Raw genomic sequence first — 17,216 nt, forward strand, 5'->3', positions numbered from 1 at the left:
TCAATCAGGTCTCTATACGACCTGAAGTACCTGGTTAATTACTTTAAATGGCACCCCGCTGGCTTTAATTGCCGGCGGGAGTCCCACATGCGGGGGCTGCGCGCGCATGTCAGCGCGTCACTGGGGAACCTGGAAGTGGCTGGTTTGGAGCCGGGCTCTGGACCCGCCCCGGGAATCCCTGATTTCCGCAGCCCCCCCGCCACGAACGCACCCGCGAGCCCAAGTCACTGAATATATTTAAGAAGGAGCTAGATAGATTTCTAGACACAAAAGGCATCAAGGGGTATGGGTAGAGAGCGGGAATATGGTATTGAGATAGAGGATCAATCATGATTATATTGAATAGCGGAGCATTCTAGAAGGGCCGAATGGCCTACTCCTGATCCTATTTTCTATGTTTCTATGAACTTCACAGATCTTTAATCACACGAAACAATGGATGCCAAGCCAAAGAAGAAGATATTTAAGAAGTATATGTTAGTATTCATCTAGAATTTGAATTACCGATAATTTGCAATTAACATTGATAAATTGAGGAATGGATTCATATGGAAAATTTGAGAAACAGTGCACACTGGTACAAGACATTTTTTTATTCTGGAATTTTGATGTGTGACCTTGCACTTAGCTTCAAAATTAGTATTCATTTATTTATTTAGTTACCCTGGCCGCCTAACTCAATTTATGAAAGTAGTTCCAACCAATTGAGTGCCAGAACTATAAATATTGACAAGATTGTTTCAAAGATGCAACTATGTCAATCATTGACACGTTTTAAAGTGTCCGAGACCCATTATTCAGGACAAATTATATTAGCTGCTGTGATCCCATCCAAAGAAATATAACTCATCCTCAGTACAGACAGGGTTAAAGTATAACTTCAGAAAGGATTATCAGAGCTGAGTAATTTAAAAACTATTTGAATATTCTAGATATGAGAAATAGCAGCACAATAAAATGCTGCATTTTAAGCTGCAGTTAAGTAATTCCAGATTGTAACTTCCCTTTAAGGAATACTTGGACTATCTCCTAGTTCCTTAAGTAAGTGATGAATGTAAATTTATCTGCATGTAATAATTATTTTCAATTCACAAATGCTGCCCTGTATATCAGGGTGATTTTGGCCTTTTAAGTTGCTTCTGTGCTTGTTGTTGGAGTCCTACAGCACTGAGAAATGAACATGCTGAACACGGATTCCTTGTTCTCTCCCCAACTTTAACGTTCAGTTGAATGCTAAACTGAAATTAAAACTTCATCATTTTAGCTGTATTACGCCAGCTCAATGGACAATCTTTTCACAAATTGATCACTTCATGACTATACTGTTGTAATGAAATTTCATTTTTGATCAATGCTTTACTCAGTGTTGAAGCTGAGAAATGTGGACTCGACATCCACGTCATCTCACATCATTTCCGAGCACTGTGGCACTGAGGATCAGCACAGAGCAAATCATTCCAGTTACAATCATTCCAACAGACAGGACAGCAAGGAGGGAACTGAATAGTGGAAGCAGCAAAATATTAAAGGGTATGTGGAAAGCCAGGGAAATGGGATTGGAGTAGCTAGCTCCAATATAAGCAAGGACCAGCACAGGAACAAAAACAGATAATGCTGGAGAAGCTCAGCAAGTCAGGCAGTATCTGCGGAGAAAGAAACAGAGTTAACGTTTCAGGTTGAAGACCTTTTGTCAGAACTGGAAGATGTTAAACTCTTTAACGTCTTCCAGCTCTGACGAAAGATCTTCGACCTGAAATGTTAACTTTCTTTCTTTCTCTACAGATGGTACCTGAGTTACTGAGCTTCTCGAGCATTTTCTGTTTTAATTTCAGATTTCCAGTATCCGCAGTATTTTGCTTTCGACCAGCACAATGGGTCAAACGGCCTCCAGCTGTATGGTAAATTTCTGTGATAGCAACTTCTGAAGTATTAAAAATTAAAATACAGGTGAGTTTCACTTTCATTCCTTAATTACAAAACCAACAGCTACCAAAGTAGAACTTGCAAACATGATTTTGGTGAGACTTTCCTGAAGTATGTGGGGGTATAAATTCGCCTTGCGCAGTAATGCAAAACAGGTGATAGCGAATCGGCAGTCTGTTTTGCACCATGCCCGATTTTATTTTCCATTGAAGTTAATGAGAAAGAAATTTGGCTGTGTGCAAAACGGGCACTATCACCCAGTTTAATTTACCACCCAAGATGGACTTATACCCCTGTATCTTTCATTTAAAAAGCTGCAACTAAAAATGACTAACTTGAAAAAATGGAACATTTAAGCCAATTACATTTAACTACTAAATAACTTGTGAATTCGAGCAATCTATGGTAAACTATATCAAAGGCATTAACTGTTACAAGCCCCAAAACTGAAATTAAAAAAATGAAATGAACGTGAAAGATGTTCTGCACTGAGAGAGTAGACACTGGCGTGTCTAACTGCATGTCTGCAGCTTTGTAGCACCTATGTTTCTCTGCATGTTTCAGTATTCTACTATTGTCAACTGGCAGACTGTTGACAAATTACTTCATGTGAACTGTTGTCAGCCAATAATAAAATGTGCAGCTTTGAACTCATGAGGTGTCAGTTAGATGGCACAATGCCAGACAAACCCTGAAATACTTGAAACTTAAGTTTGAAAAAAAATCAAGATGAAACATTATGTGTGATCGATAGTTAAGGTTAGCCTTTAAACCTTTAATGCTTAAATTAAGTATTCATTTATTTAAGAATCTGTACACCCATTGTTCTCTTAGTGAAGTTAGTTTTGCATACAGTATAATTATTAGGCAAGAGCTGAGTCAGGGGGGCGGGCTGTGCCTTTTTTATGGGCATGATTTCCAGGACTGCTATTCCTTCATATTTGGCAGGAGTCTTGTGTGGAAATTGCCTCCTGCCTGGCAATAACTCTTGTGTCTACATGTTGTGAGTAATTTCCAGCATTTCTTTTGTTTTCTATTGCTGGACAGCAAGAAAATGCTACTGGAATGGGGATTATCTCAGCATTCATTGCAATATGAAATTCCTTTATTAATACGATAGGAGTCCAGAAATTCTGTTCCAACTTGCGGCAGGATTCTGGCGTAGGAACAGTGGAGGGACTGGAAGTTGGGGCGGAACATGCCTTCCCTGGATTTCTGTCCCTTCAGAGCATCATCAATGGCATATTCTGATGGAGAGGAGCTAGCATTTTTACATCCTGATAGCAGTTTTGGGGTGTGTCTGGAGGCATTTCTCGGATCCCCTGTGAGTCCCACCACATGCACCACCACAATAATAAGCACTACTCAAGTCTGAGAAATGCAGGCATAGGTGCCATCCTGGGCCACAATTGGGCCTTATCAGGAAGGAATTGACTGGGCCTACCAGCAAAGGAGCAACACCAGAAAACTACGAGGATGCAACTTGTCTTTCGCCAGCTGACCTGTGGGTCCTCCGTTCACAGTGCCACCCTGCTGCTCTGAAAATCCGTCTTCTGCATTGGGTAGGGGCCCTGTAGCACCATTACCGGCGCAGGCACTCACCCCCGATATGTTAATGATTCTGTCACCAGGATTGTGGACAGGGTTATGGTGGCGACCAAAGTAGTGGGTGGAAGTTCAGTCCTGCTGCACTTCTGTTGCTGCAATGCCGTGCCGGAATATCTGCCCGAGGGTGTTTAGTTTTAATCGTGGCCTTTAACAATTACTTTGACTATTAAGATAGTCCTGACATTATATCTGGCTTTTTCTGGGAGGCAAAACACACTTACAAATCTCAAAGCCAAATTGGCTGTGAAGAGTTAAAAATAAATAGAGCAAAAGGGAGTCAGAGAAATAGAAAAAAAAAGAGAAAAACAAGAAATAGGGATCCAGAATGAGGGAAAAATACATTAATGGCACTTAGTCATCTGCAATTGATGTGATGGTCACTGCTTGCCACTTTCAGACTTTTTTTAGTACTGCTGGACATCTCAGGTATGTTGCTCATGACTGAAAATCTTATTTGCTTAATTCAAGGTTCTGACATTCTCTTCTCATTGGCTCTGGCCCTCATAATGAATTCTTTCCGACCAACTCTATAATTTATCCTCTCTGAAGATTCTACCTGGTCCTTCCTGATAGGGTGAAATCCATAGCCTCCTCTAATGTATTATAGACGGAATCCTGAGCTTGGAGCCAAGAGGTAATGGAAATTTAAAAACATTTTTTGTCTTTTAACTGCCAATTCTCTTTTAGCTTAATTTCATTAAAATAACTATAAATCCTAATTAATTTTATTTTGTTGGAACTGGATTACTTAAAATAGCTCAAGATTCCTTTGGGCCCAGCTATCCTGTTTCATACTTGGAAAATCCCCACAATTTAGCAAATAGGGTGGATTTTCCATTTGTTGTTATTTTATGCTGCTGTTCTCTTCATTTTCAATTCAATTTGTTTAACCTTTCTATTTTATGCAATCTTGATTATCAGGAGCAAATTTCAGGATTATCTGTACAATATTAACCTAATAAACAGCAGTCAATATAGATTCAGAGGGGAAGTTCCTGTCTAACTAACCTACTTGACTGTCTTCAGAAAATTACATCCCAAGTGGTCTGTAGAAAGTCCCATGATGCGATGGACCTAGACTTCCAAAAGGTTCCACATGAAAGTTCCACATGAAAGGCTGCTAGTTAAGAACAAAGCTGCGGGGACTCAGGGTAAATCTTGATAATGGGTAAGAAATTGCCTGAAGGAATGAAAACAGTGGACACTTCTTAGAGGAGTTGTATCAGGGGTGGGGAGGGGTGGGAAGAGTGTTGAGTGGGGTGCCCAAGGAATCAGTGCTGGAACTATTACTGTTCCTAATTTATATCAATGAGTTAGATTCAGAAAGAAAATGCAAATTGGTGGAATTTGCAGATGATATTCAAGATGAGTTGGACAAAATATGTAAGAGGATGGAACAATATTGAATGAAATTTAATATAAATGTAAAGTACTGCAAATAGGAAGAAAAAAATGGGTGACATAATTACTCCATAAATAATGCTGAAATAGGTAAGGATGAAATTGAAAGAGATCTAAAGGGTAGAAACTCTTCACCACCTGATTTTCGATGTGTAGGCAGCGATGCAGCAGCAACACGTGCTTGAAGTGGGAGGCCCAAGGCGGGCCCAAAATTGGGCCTCGGACCTCATTAATATTAATTGGGCAAGCTGCCAGCACCTGTCGCACCTCTACAGGCAGTTCGCTCATTTGAAGGAAATTAAATTCAGTCCGGTTGCCTTGCCAGCATCGGCCTGAAGATAAATCCCGGCGGGTGGGAGCGGCAACTGTGAGGGAGGGCAATCGGGATACAATGGAGCCAGGGGAGCACTCCTGCTCCTTCTGGTTCCACATCAATGTTTTTCAAAATATATATTTTTTTTAACTTACCTTTAGTTGGCAAATTTGGAGCGGAACAGAAGCCCTGCGATATCCAAAACAGGCATGTTGCCCCTCATTTACGTATGTAAGGGGTCTTTCAGGTATCTTTTGGGCATGGGACGTTTGTCCCTGAAATTGGCCCTCATTGCGCCCATTTTACACCTATAAAACAGAAGCAACTCGATCCAATTTTTACCCCCTAGGGTAAACTTGATAATCAGCATGTCCAACCACTGCACAGCAGCAAGCAACAAAGTGAAACTGAATGCTGAGCTATATAGACAAAACAGTACAGTACAAGTCAGAGGAAGTTGTGGCCTGGTCAGACCACACCTTGAGTATTCTGTCCAGTTTGGGTTACATGGAAGATTTTGGTTACATGGAAACACTGGAGGCAGATAATGGATGTGCAATGTGGCTGATACCTATCCTGTCAAATATCAACTGCGCCGTGAAGTACTATGGATCTGGATTATCAAATCTGCGACAGAGAGTTGGCTTGGTTCAGAACTTCCATTGAACCCACTAGGACCCCAAACAGAGCATGCTTATTTTCCTCCCATGGAGAATAGTCATTAGGCAACTGAGAAGCACGGCTTCAAACCCTAGCTATGCAGAGAGCAGATACCATGAGCTCCCGATAGGGGGCAGGCAAACAATTGAATTGACAACAACAACTTGTATTAATATAGTACCTTTAACCCAGATGGCATCCCAAGGTGTTTTACTGAGGGAGGAAAAAGATAGAAATAAATAAGAAAATGGATGCTAAGCCACAAAGGAGGAAATTGAGTAAAGTGACTGATACTTAAGTCAAAAATATTCTTTTTTTAAAGGTTAAGAAAGAAGAAGGCAGAGGTGTTTTGAGCAGGAGTTGAATTGTATTTTGCTGTACTTTTGATTCTGCTTAAGTATAGTAACCTGCCTCTTAAGCCCAGATCTCTTTTAAAAGGTCTGATCTTTTATTGTGCCACTACTGTTGCTTTTGCTCTGCAGGTTTAGCATTGGAGCAGTGTCTTCTTGGGTATAGATAGGCCACAAAATTGCTGTATAAACTAAACATCAATAGATACACGGTGACCGAAAAAAACCCAGACGAGGTGAGGAAGGGCAGTGACTCTCATACAAAAAGCAGCTTGTGCAAAGCCTCATAGTAGAAGAGTAAATTGTTAAAGTTAAGAGAGGCTTTGGCAGCCCACTGTGCAATCATTAACACTTTAATGACTGGAAAGCGATGACTATTTCCTCAATTCCCTTCAATCAATAAAAATCACATTGGTGGAAAGTGACCAGTGACCAGTGTTTGATGGTGTGTGCATGGACCTCTGCTTTCCCCAATTACATGGTGAAGTGAGCAGGCAGTGAAAACATTACTCCCTGTTTGTATTGTTGTGAAAATAGAGCCAATGCTAAATCCTTCATTGCAGTATAAACTCACAATTTTCTCTTTCTTACTTTTCTTCTGGTTTCCCTTTGTCTCTTTCGTCTTTTTTTTCCTGTTTTTTTCATTTTCGATCAGTTTAATTTTTCCCTATTTCCCTTCTTTCTATACACCCTTCCTGGCTGTTAGATTAAGAAGTGCTGCTAAGTCCTTGGTATGGCTGTCCAGCCCCAGCGCACACAACCCATGCTAACACATGTTTAAACACTCAGTCCCCATCTCTGTCCACATTGGGGACTCATGCAAATTCACCACTACTCATCCACTCTTAGCACACATGCATAGCTCACCATTCCACTTCTTCCATTCTTTCTCTCAGTCTCTAATGAAATCAGGACAGTATTCCTTATGAATAATTTTCAGGATCCTTACATGGTGGTGCACAATCTTAGTGATATAATTCTTCCATCCCATTCTTGATTGGACTATTCTGTCCACATTAGTAGTAATTGATTACTATAACCAGAAAAAGGTTTACATAGAATCATAGACTCGTACAGTGCAGAAGGAGGCCACTCAGCCCACCATGCCTGTGCTGGTTCTCTGAAAGAGTTATCCAATTAGTCCTACTCCCCTGCTCTTTCCCCATAGCACTGCAAATTTATGATGGATACTGTTACTGGTAGGTGAAAGTAATGCAAAATTTTGTGGTAAACATATTAGCCATTATATCAAGGTTAAAGCTTTTACAGACATGAAGAATTTTGAACAAGATTGTTAAAGTCCGGTTGCTTAAAAGGTGATCATTTTATGGAGTGTGAAGGTTCTTTTAAACTTGATCAGGCTGAATAAACAAGAATGTCATAAAGTCAGCACAGTAAATACAGTGACTAACATTATTAGAATGATATATTTTTATGGAAATTAGTTTCTTCAGTTTTATTAGGACTTGTAGGTCTCATTTTATAGGACAGAACAATGCAATTTATTATGCAATAAGTACAATACTTAAGATTTAATTTGAAATTGTAAATACATATACTTTGGAACAATAAAATTAAGTAGCCACATTTGTTGGTTTAAACTGTCTAGTAGGTAGGATGGTAGGGGGAAAGAGAATTAACAGGTTAACGAATGAGACATAGGCTTAGGGCTGAATGTGTATGCCTGAGATCCCAAATTTACACCTTGATTACCTATGTGTTAATGGTATATCAATGTTGGATATTTTTGAACTGGCAAATGATGCAAATTTTTATGTAATTTTTCCGACAGATACATTTTCATTTGTTTGATAAACGGCTATAAAGAAGTATATTGGCAAGTTGATGTCTGAATATGCAGACAGGAAGATGTAACTGTTGTGATGTGAGGGGAAAAGGCTGTGAAAGAAGCCTGTGGCGTACGTGCGATGGCATTGATTATGATTGTTCTTCTTAATCATATAACAGCAGCACTGAATATGTTTTTAACAGGAAAATGTCTTTTTGATTACAAGGGTCTCAGATGTTAGCCATATGTCGGAATCCCTAATGTGTAAGCAAAACTCGACCTCTCCAGGGCAAGATGAATTTTCTCCGTTCTCTCATGTTCCTATTATTAGACAATGGAAGTGTCTCAGCTGTTGTATTATAGTAAAAATTCCATCCTTTCACTACTTGATTTTGATCAAACTACAGATATTGTCCCACTAGATAACCTGCAACTGTTCCATAAATTCAGGGTTGGACAACTCCTCAGTACTTTCGGAAAATACAGGATGCAGACCATATGTTAAGGGGACATCTATGCGATTTTTATCTGAGATTCCCTCATGTATAAACTGTAATGAAAACCACATACGTAAATTTTTTTTTACCTGTAAATTGGAACAGAATCATTCTTGGATGCTTTATTGACAGAAGAAAAGAGACAGATAGGAAAAAGGGCAGATTTCTGATTCACAAATTCTAATTAGTAGATTCATGTTATTGACCCGCTGTCTTGATTTAAAAATACTTGTTATTAATCTGGATCATCTAGGTCCAAGAAATGAGCAACATGCTGCTACTCTTCTGTGAATACAGCAGTATATTTCATTAGCAAAGCTCGGCTTGCTAGAAGATGAAATTATTTCAGACCTATTTGGTTTTAAATTATTTCTTTAGCTGCTTGAGGATGTAACGATATTAATAGACAATCACAAGCATAAGAAAAAGAAAATTAACTCTTAAAGAGCTGGTGGCTAGATTGATAGACAGTTCCCCTCTACTATCCAGGCAGTTTTCTTCAAGCAAGAGGGCTAAGCAGTTTGACCTGTTTCTATGGGAGCTGTCAATTATGGTTTAGCTGCTGGTACAAGTAACTCTCTCCTTGATCTCCAGTCTTCCCTGTCACCGAGCACCTGGTGATAAGACTGAGATTAGTCACTCAGCTTCCAGGGGAAGTGTGGTTTCAAGCATTAGCCGAGGCTGGTATTCAGCATAGCGCATGAATGAATTATGCCACCAAGCCAGTAACTCAATGCATTTTAATGAATTTAAACTGATCCTTTTTAACATTTTATCATAAGACTTTGTTCATCCGAACATCCTGTGTTAAGCTAGGATATTTACAAACAGGCCTACTTTTTGAATGTATTGAAAAATGACTTTAATGAACACTATGACACAGCCACAGAATTCCCAGAACAGTGAGCAACAAAGATTAAGGATACTTGAAACATTTTCTATGTGCATCAAATTCAGGAAGTAGATATAGCAGGAGATCTAATACTGGTTTTGTTATAATGAGTTACACTGCTGCTCTTACTTTCTGATGTACTGTACTCATTATACTCAAAAGAACATCAACACAAATTATACAATCAGGTCTGATTAAAATTTTTGCTTTTACCACAACCATTTTGGTAAATTATGTTGTAATTCATAAGCATGATTGAAGTCAACAGCTGCAGCTGATTTAACTCTACAACATTACAGAATCGACACTAGAATTGTCACTGGTCTCCAAGTCTGCATTTCTTTTATATTAAATATTACAGAAACAAATGTAATATAAATCTCTGCTGGATAATCACATAGCAAAGTGTTTGGCCAGTACTTAAAAATAATATGCAAAAAAGGTAATTAAGAAGAAATTAATTTTCTGGTGCTTCAAGGACTGCTGTCCACAAGAGGCACAAATCTGAATTTTACCTGTAATAGACCAAACCAAAACCGAATGATCATCTCCCACAAGAGGAAAAACTGTATGTTACTGGCTAGCTTATTTACTGCATACCTCTTTCTATTAATTTGGATTGAATTTAATAGTCTCTTTTTTTTGTCCTGAAGGCGGATAGGTACCAATATTATGGCAATCACTTACCGTAGCCTAGGCTGTTACTATAGCAACAGAATCTGTAACATCATCTGAAGAGCAGGCCACGAAGCATGCAGTAAAATCAAAAATGGTGGTTAAAAGATGTGAATCAGACTTTTTTGAAGGCCATTTAAATATCTTTGCGTATTATCTATTTTGTGAAGACTTTTGAAACTGCCCCAAAACGTCTTTATTTATATTTCTCTAGCTTGTCTACCAGAGGGAAAAGGTTTAGAGTTGTGAAGGGGGTAACATATTTTCTTTTTCACAGGGAGGGTAAGAACAGCTGGAATGGGTTGCCAGGAAGGATGATTGAGGCCTGGACATTGGAATCATTGAAGAAGCAGCAAGATGCTGTCATAGGGTTGCCAACTCTGGTTGGACATATTCCTGGAGATTTCATCCTATGACCACCCTGCCCAGTCAAACAGTCATTTTTTTCATCTCCAATATTTTAATCAGAAGTTTTCAAAGAAAATGGAAAACAAAAACACAATTTTTGTGTAATGCCCTAATGATTTTTCTCCTGGGTTGCTTGCAGCAGTGTCCTGGAGATTAATCTTTAACTTCTGGAGACTCACGACACTCCTGGAATGCTTCACACCAATATGCTGTTAAATATGTTTCTAGGTAGCCATGATGTGGAGATGCCGGTGATGGACTGGGGTTGACAAATGTAAGGAATCTTACAACACCAGGTTATAGTCCAACTGTTTTATTTGAAAATCACAAGCTTTCGGAGGCTTTCTCCTTCGTCAGCGACTCGCTCACCTGACGAAGGAGAAAGCCTCCGAAAGCTTGTGATTTTCAAATAAAACAGTTGGACTATAACCGGGTGTTGTAAGATTCCTTACAAATATGTTTCTGACACTGTTTGGGCGAGAGAGGTTGTCCCCTTGAATTGGACCTCCGTGCCCTGCGTTTTCCTCCTAGAAAACAGGTGCAATGAGGTCCAATTTCATCCCCATATGTCTTCAACTCTGAAGCTTATAGTTGTTAGCAACTGACCTGTAATAACAAATGCTCATGGTGTCCGAAATGGAAGTAACTCACTAATTCTGCCAGAATATTTTAGAAATGCATTCAGGTGGAAACAAAAAACATTTAAAGCCAGCTTCCGACAGTTCCATGTGCTTTTCAGCTAAATTGATACAGTACATACTCTGCATGTGATAGATTCAGTACCGATCCAGAACTGTTTTACTCGATTCTAATCTGCTCTGTAATACTGTATCAGACGAAAAGTCATTTAAAATGAAAGAGCAAAACATTAAGAAAGGGAAATGCAACCATTGTATAGGCCCGAACGTCGATTATTCAAGATGTTCTGTTCTCAACAAAACTAGAAATGGCAGGTAATCTAGCAATCAATTGAAAAAGCTTTAGGAGAATATGAGACGACTATGAGGTTGCATCATATCTCATTAATTTTGTGGATGGAGCATCCGCCAATTTGAGTTAAAAGGCAGTGGAGGTGGGTATGACGTCATTACAGTGCGACTTTGGCCTTTCAGTTAGGACCTTGCTTGCCTGGGGTGGGTGCCCATCACGCAGCCAGAAACAGGTCAGTTAAAATGTTGGTGGCTGGAATGGTACGGAAAGAATGCAGGGAGGCCACAGATGTAACTTTAATCCCCCACCTGTATCCTTCCCGACAGACATCCATTCTTAAGAATGGGTGAACCTTACCCCCTTGGGATTAAGGGGAACAGAGAAGGGAATGAAAGCTTGTATCTGTGTTGTGCTTCATAGGGGTTCCAGGGTTACCGTGTAGGTGCTCAGTCAGGTGTTGGCAACATGCCACCGACTTTACCACGGCAAGAACTGAGCTCCAAAGCTCCACGGCCTTCTCCTTGAAGGGGGAGAGGTATTTAAGGTTGGGGAAACACCCGCCGGTGCCCTGCCTCTGTTGGTCAGTGTGCACCAATTTGTCCTGCAAGAAGATAGAGTAAATAAGGGTGAGGCTCAAAAGTTGAGGAGTGGGAGAGCTGAAGTAAGTGATGTGGGTGTATGTTGAAGTGAAGGAAGGGCTTTTAGAGTTGTGCATGTAAATAATTACAGAGGACCGTAGTGTGAAATAGGACTGACTGTAAACATAGCATTAAGTTTGGTGAATTTATCTAGTGAGTAACCGGGCCATACAGACCAAGTAGGTTAGGGGTGGCAGTAAGGAGAGCTACAATTGGCCTCAGTGTCCTTGAGGTGTCGAGAGATTGAAGGCATGATCAAGTTTGGCTGTGATTCCAGGCAGTTGAAGAGTTTGGTAACAATCATTGTCAAGGCTCACAAATGAAGAATAGTCATTTGAATGAGTTACCAAATGTTGACTGTTGCCCCAGCAAGGACTCAATACCTTCAGGAGAGGAAGGAAGAGGAGGGAAGGTGGGAAAAAAAAACTAGTGAGTAAATCAAACCGCATTAACAGTGGGGAGGGATAGAGGACTTGTGGCACCTGTGAGGCCAGAAGAATTTCTAACGGGACTGTGATTTTCCCCATTAAATTATAAGCCTGATTCCATGGTCGGTGCAGGATAATTAAGTGAAAATATATTCTGAATTTAATTACATTTTTTTTGCTCAATTTGAGCCCATCATTAAATTGGTTCAAAAATTGTTTAAAAACAGCAACTAATAGCGTGGACTCAAACGGAAGTAACATTTATCCCACTAAAGGACCTATCTTTAACAGTTTATTTTTTAAAATAAATAATTCACTTATGTTCCTCCATTTACATATTTCTGTTTGTGCGTTTATTTACTGTAGGCTAAAAAGTCTTCAGTTTGTTTGGTCTCAGGGAACTGTGGTCTGCTAAAGATTTGCTTATAACAGATATACACATGGATTTCAATTTGTAGATCTAAATACCTCATAAATCAGATGTGATAATACACACTGTGCTCATTACTAATGTCTTCTTACCTGGTAACCAGAGTCATTGCAAGCCATGTAGCATTTGCCACAGTTGATACACATTTCTTCATCAATCAAAGCTACTACATGCTCCTCGTTATTCAGCACACCATAGGTTCCAATATGTGACAGAGTTCTGCCAATTATTTCCTGAATAAATACATGAAAAATAGTCAATGTAATTTGAAATATTCAAGCAATTTACAAATTTTGATAAATGTGTGAACTAATACAGTACAGGATAACAGCCCATGAACTGAATGACCAGTTTTCTAATATTGTACTCTCTGAATAATGATACAAATAATGATAAAAGTAAGGCTTTATTTTTGACAGTAATCAAATTCAAGTAACTAAACCTAATCTTTTTCAACTATTATTTGATGCATTTGGCAGTTCTTTGACTGAATTATGCCATTTTTTACTCTCACTGCATCTATCCTTGGCTCCCTTCTCTTCCTCATCATCCGCAGACATGGGAGCAATTTCCACATGTATGCTAATGATACTCAGCTCTACCTCTCCATCATCCCTCTCTCGACCCCCCCACTGTCTTTGTGTTGTCCAGTCTTCGATGAGCTGCAATTTTCTCCAGCTAAGCATTGGTGAGACCGAAACCATTGAATTCGGTTCCCAAAATAAACCTAGTTAGTGATTCCATCCCCTACCTGACTACTGACTTAGGCTGAACCAGATTGATTGCAACCTCGGTGTCCTACTTGACCATAAGCTGAATTTTTGATCCTCTCCATCACAAAGACTGCCTATATTCAACCTGTAACACTGTCCACATCTGCCTCTGCCTTAGCCCATATACAACTGAAACTCTAATCCATGCCTCTGTCATTTCCAGACATTAATATTCCAATGCTTTCCTGGCTGATCTCCCAACCTCCACCATCCGTAAACTTCAGCTCATCCATAACCCTGCTGTCCGTATCCTATCTCCCACTCACCCATCAACCATGCCCTCGCTGACCTACATTTGTTTCTGGTCCCCCAAGATCTCAAATTTCAAATTCTCGACCTTGCGTTTAAAATTCCTTCAAGGCCTCACCACTTCCTTTCCCTGTACCTTCCTCCAGCCCTACAATCCCCCTGAATTCTCCGTTCTTCTGATTCTGGTCTCTTGCATATCCGCCCTTCCTTTGCCCCACCATTGGCAACCTATGTCATCAGCCACCTAGGCCCCACGTTCTGGAACTTTCTCCCTAAACTCCTCCGCCTGCCTCTCCTCCTTTAAGACCCTCCTTAAAACCTACCTCGTCGACCAAGCTTTTGGTCACCCTTACAAATAACTCCATCTTTGGCTTGCCATTCAATTTCTCCTTGAGCCTCTGTGAAGCATCTTGGGATGTTTTTTCTATGTTGAAGATGCTATTTACCTGCAAGTTTTTATTATTGTTGTTCTTATTACCTGGACTCTTGGAATGGGTTTCTTGACTGCATATGGTCCTTCATTAGGTTCCTGGACCACTTCATCCAGCTGCTTCTGTTTCAGTTTATGCTCTGCAATAATCTTCTTGCGCTGTTCCAGGTAAGGACCAAAACTGGGCAACTGCTGAAAAACAGCCAATTGCAAAGAAAAGTGATGAAAGCTGATTGCTTTTACTATAAATTATACATTTGCCTGGGTCCTGATTAAATTGATAATGGCCATGTATTTATAATGTTTAATATTAAACATTACCAGATACTTAGAAATTCAAAAAGCTGCATTTTACTTTACTATTCTACTTTGTAAAAGTTTCAACACAGTACATTGTCCACTTCGGTGTTACCACTGTAGGGCAGAAATGGACATTTAAAACTGAGAAACAACACGGTATTTCCATTTTCCAAATTACTCCATGTTTTCTGCCTCCCAAAAAAAGGAGTGAAATCGATAACATTTTAAAAAAATGATGTGGTGGATTTACACATTTACACTGGGGAAAATGAAAGTGACCTGGTAAGAATTAGTTGTAGTTAATTCAATGCTGGAGCAGTTACACTCTTAGGCAGAGTATCTGTTCAATAGGGACTTTGTTGAAATTGTTTCATTAAAGATTTAGAGTTACTGCTGGTGGTAGAGGGCTGCAGGTTTGACCAGAGACTAAACATCCACTGCACCACCTACCATCAGGCTTTTAAATAATTTACTGTGTTTTGCTCCCCAGCACCTCAATCAGCTGTGCCAGCAATTGGCTCAGAGCACTTTAAACAGATCAGCAGTAAACTGCTGGAAATATAAGGTGAATATTTCATTCTCCTTCATTTGAAAAACAAAAGTGGAAAAGCTTAAAATTTGGATTAGATAGATCGTTACAGCATAGATTCACCAATTCCTCGCTCCCAGTGGGGGCCACATTCGAAGGGAGTGTGGGTAAGAGATAGGGCTGCAAACAATGTCGCTCCAGCCCACAATGCCTTCTGAGTGCAGTTCCCCCACTATGGGTGCAGGATCTGTGAATTTACCCTTACAAAATACAAAGAAAGGCAGACCTAACTAAGAAATTAGTTTAAACTAACGGCTCTTCCATGGCACTGCTTATGACGACAGTAGAGGTGCCATCAACAAAGTGTGATGGGGAAAGTATTACAGGAAGTAAGTGTGACAGGAAGTCAGTGACAGAAAGGTTCAATATATTACCAGGAAATTTCCTGTGTTGCTGCTCACAGTGAATCAGAGGATACTGTATTTTATAACAATAGGGGTCATGTAGGTCTCAACATCAGGGCTAATGATATACAGTGACTAAATCATTCAAATTCCATTTATATTACGTGGCATGCTTGATTTTTTACTGGTGCTTTGGGAATTAAATTTCACAAATCTGTCTGTAATTCTGAGGAGCAGTGCATTTCTTGGGGTGGGGTGGGAGGGGAAGAGAGGGTTCTGCGAGCAAGCTGCCCTATCAGATTTTGAGGTATTTAAAATGATAAAGGGATTTGATAGGATAGGTATGGAGAAACTATTTCTTCTAGTGGGAGAAAGAACATGGGGACATAATCTTAAAATTAGAGCTGGGCCATTCAGGAGCAAAATCAGGAAACCCTTTTTTCACACAAAGGATAGTAGAAATCTGGACGTCTCTCCCCCAAAAGGCTGCAGATCCTGGGACATTTGGAGCTTTCAAGACTGAGATGGATATTTTTGTTAGGTAAGGATATCAAGGGATATGGAGCAAAGGTAGGTAAATAGAACCGAGGTACAGATCAACCATGATCTAACTGAATGGCGGAATAGGCTCGAGAAGCTGAATGACTTATGCTGTTCCTATTCTGTGAAAACAGTACAGGAATGGCATTCTTTATATATACATATTCCTCTACCTATGTATTCAATTTTTATCCCTCATCATTTCCAAGCTAAAGGTACACAGCATGATGGTAGGCATGAGCTGGAAGTAAATATCTTGTATTTAGCAGCATTATGGAGGGGATGCAGTTTAGCTGCACGGGGGCAGTCCTGGGCTTTGATATTACTGTGGGGAGGAGATGGTGTTGAGGTTTAGTGGAACTGTGGTTCAGGGAGGTTTGGAGTAATATAATTAGGGTGCTGGAGTTTGGAAGGTCCTTTGATCTGACATCGCTGTGGAAGCGGAATCTGTGGTTTGGAAGAACTGTGTTGAGGAACCTGATGTTTAACAGAACTGAGGTGGGGTGGGGGGGTGGGATTTGGCTCACTGGTGGAATCCTGATGTCTTTCAGCAGTAAGAGAAGATGGTAAATATGGTTCTGACAGCACTGAGGGAGGTGGTCTTAGGTCTGCCAACATTGGCATGTAAGTTTCTAAGAGACCTCTGCAAACATTGAATTCATTGTTTTGTTATTGGCTCCTGGATGTCTGTTTGTTGTTCTGTCTTTGTCCCTCTGTCTATCTCTCTCTGTCTCTCAGCTATCCAGTGAGAAAGTTTGCATTTTCTAACTATCAACAAAACATAGGCTATGATAATAAACCATTCCATTTGTTTGAGAAGCTTTCAAAATTCAACTCATAATTCAATTAGGATCAATTGTCTCTCTGTTTCTCAGGTTGATAACCTTTCTGGAGTTTATATAATTTTTTATGATTTGAACACAAAATAAAGTTACAATAGGTACGTAACCAATACAGTGTGTCGTATTTGAAATGCATTTCTGTTTTCTTTCACACACACACACACACACAGCCGCTCTGTTTTAAAAAGTACTCAATGTAAACTTTTA

At 39.8% G+C, this 17,216-nt stretch overlaps 1 protein-coding gene across 2 annotated transcripts in view; it reads right to left on the reverse strand.

The window, feature by feature from the left end:
* LOC137325178 (dihydropyrimidine dehydrogenase [NADP(+)]-like) overlaps window positions 1–17,216 on the reverse strand; it is a 598,790-nt gene that overhangs the window by 10,936 nt on the left and 570,638 nt on the right. The window contains exons 21-23 of one of the 2 annotated variants that reach the window (XM_067989972.1): window positions 14,443–14,586; window positions 13,035–13,175; window positions 10,121–10,164 (exon numbers count right to left, since the gene is read on the reverse strand). In XM_067989972.1, the coding sequence (XP_067846073.1) occupies window positions 10,138–10,164; window positions 13,035–13,175; window positions 14,443–14,586 (312 nt within the window). In that variant the 3' untranslated portion in view covers window positions 10,121–10,137. The remainder of the gene's footprint in view (window positions 1–10,120; window positions 10,165–13,034; window positions 13,176–14,442; window positions 14,587–17,216) is intronic. The other variant, XM_067989971.1, reaches the window with a different exon arrangement.

This window comes from Heptranchias perlo, chromosome 9 (assembly GCF_035084215.1).
Source record: "Heptranchias perlo isolate sHepPer1 chromosome 9, sHepPer1.hap1, whole genome shotgun sequence".
Taxonomy (NCBI): domain Eukaryota; kingdom Metazoa; phylum Chordata; class Chondrichthyes; order Hexanchiformes; family Hexanchidae; genus Heptranchias; species Heptranchias perlo.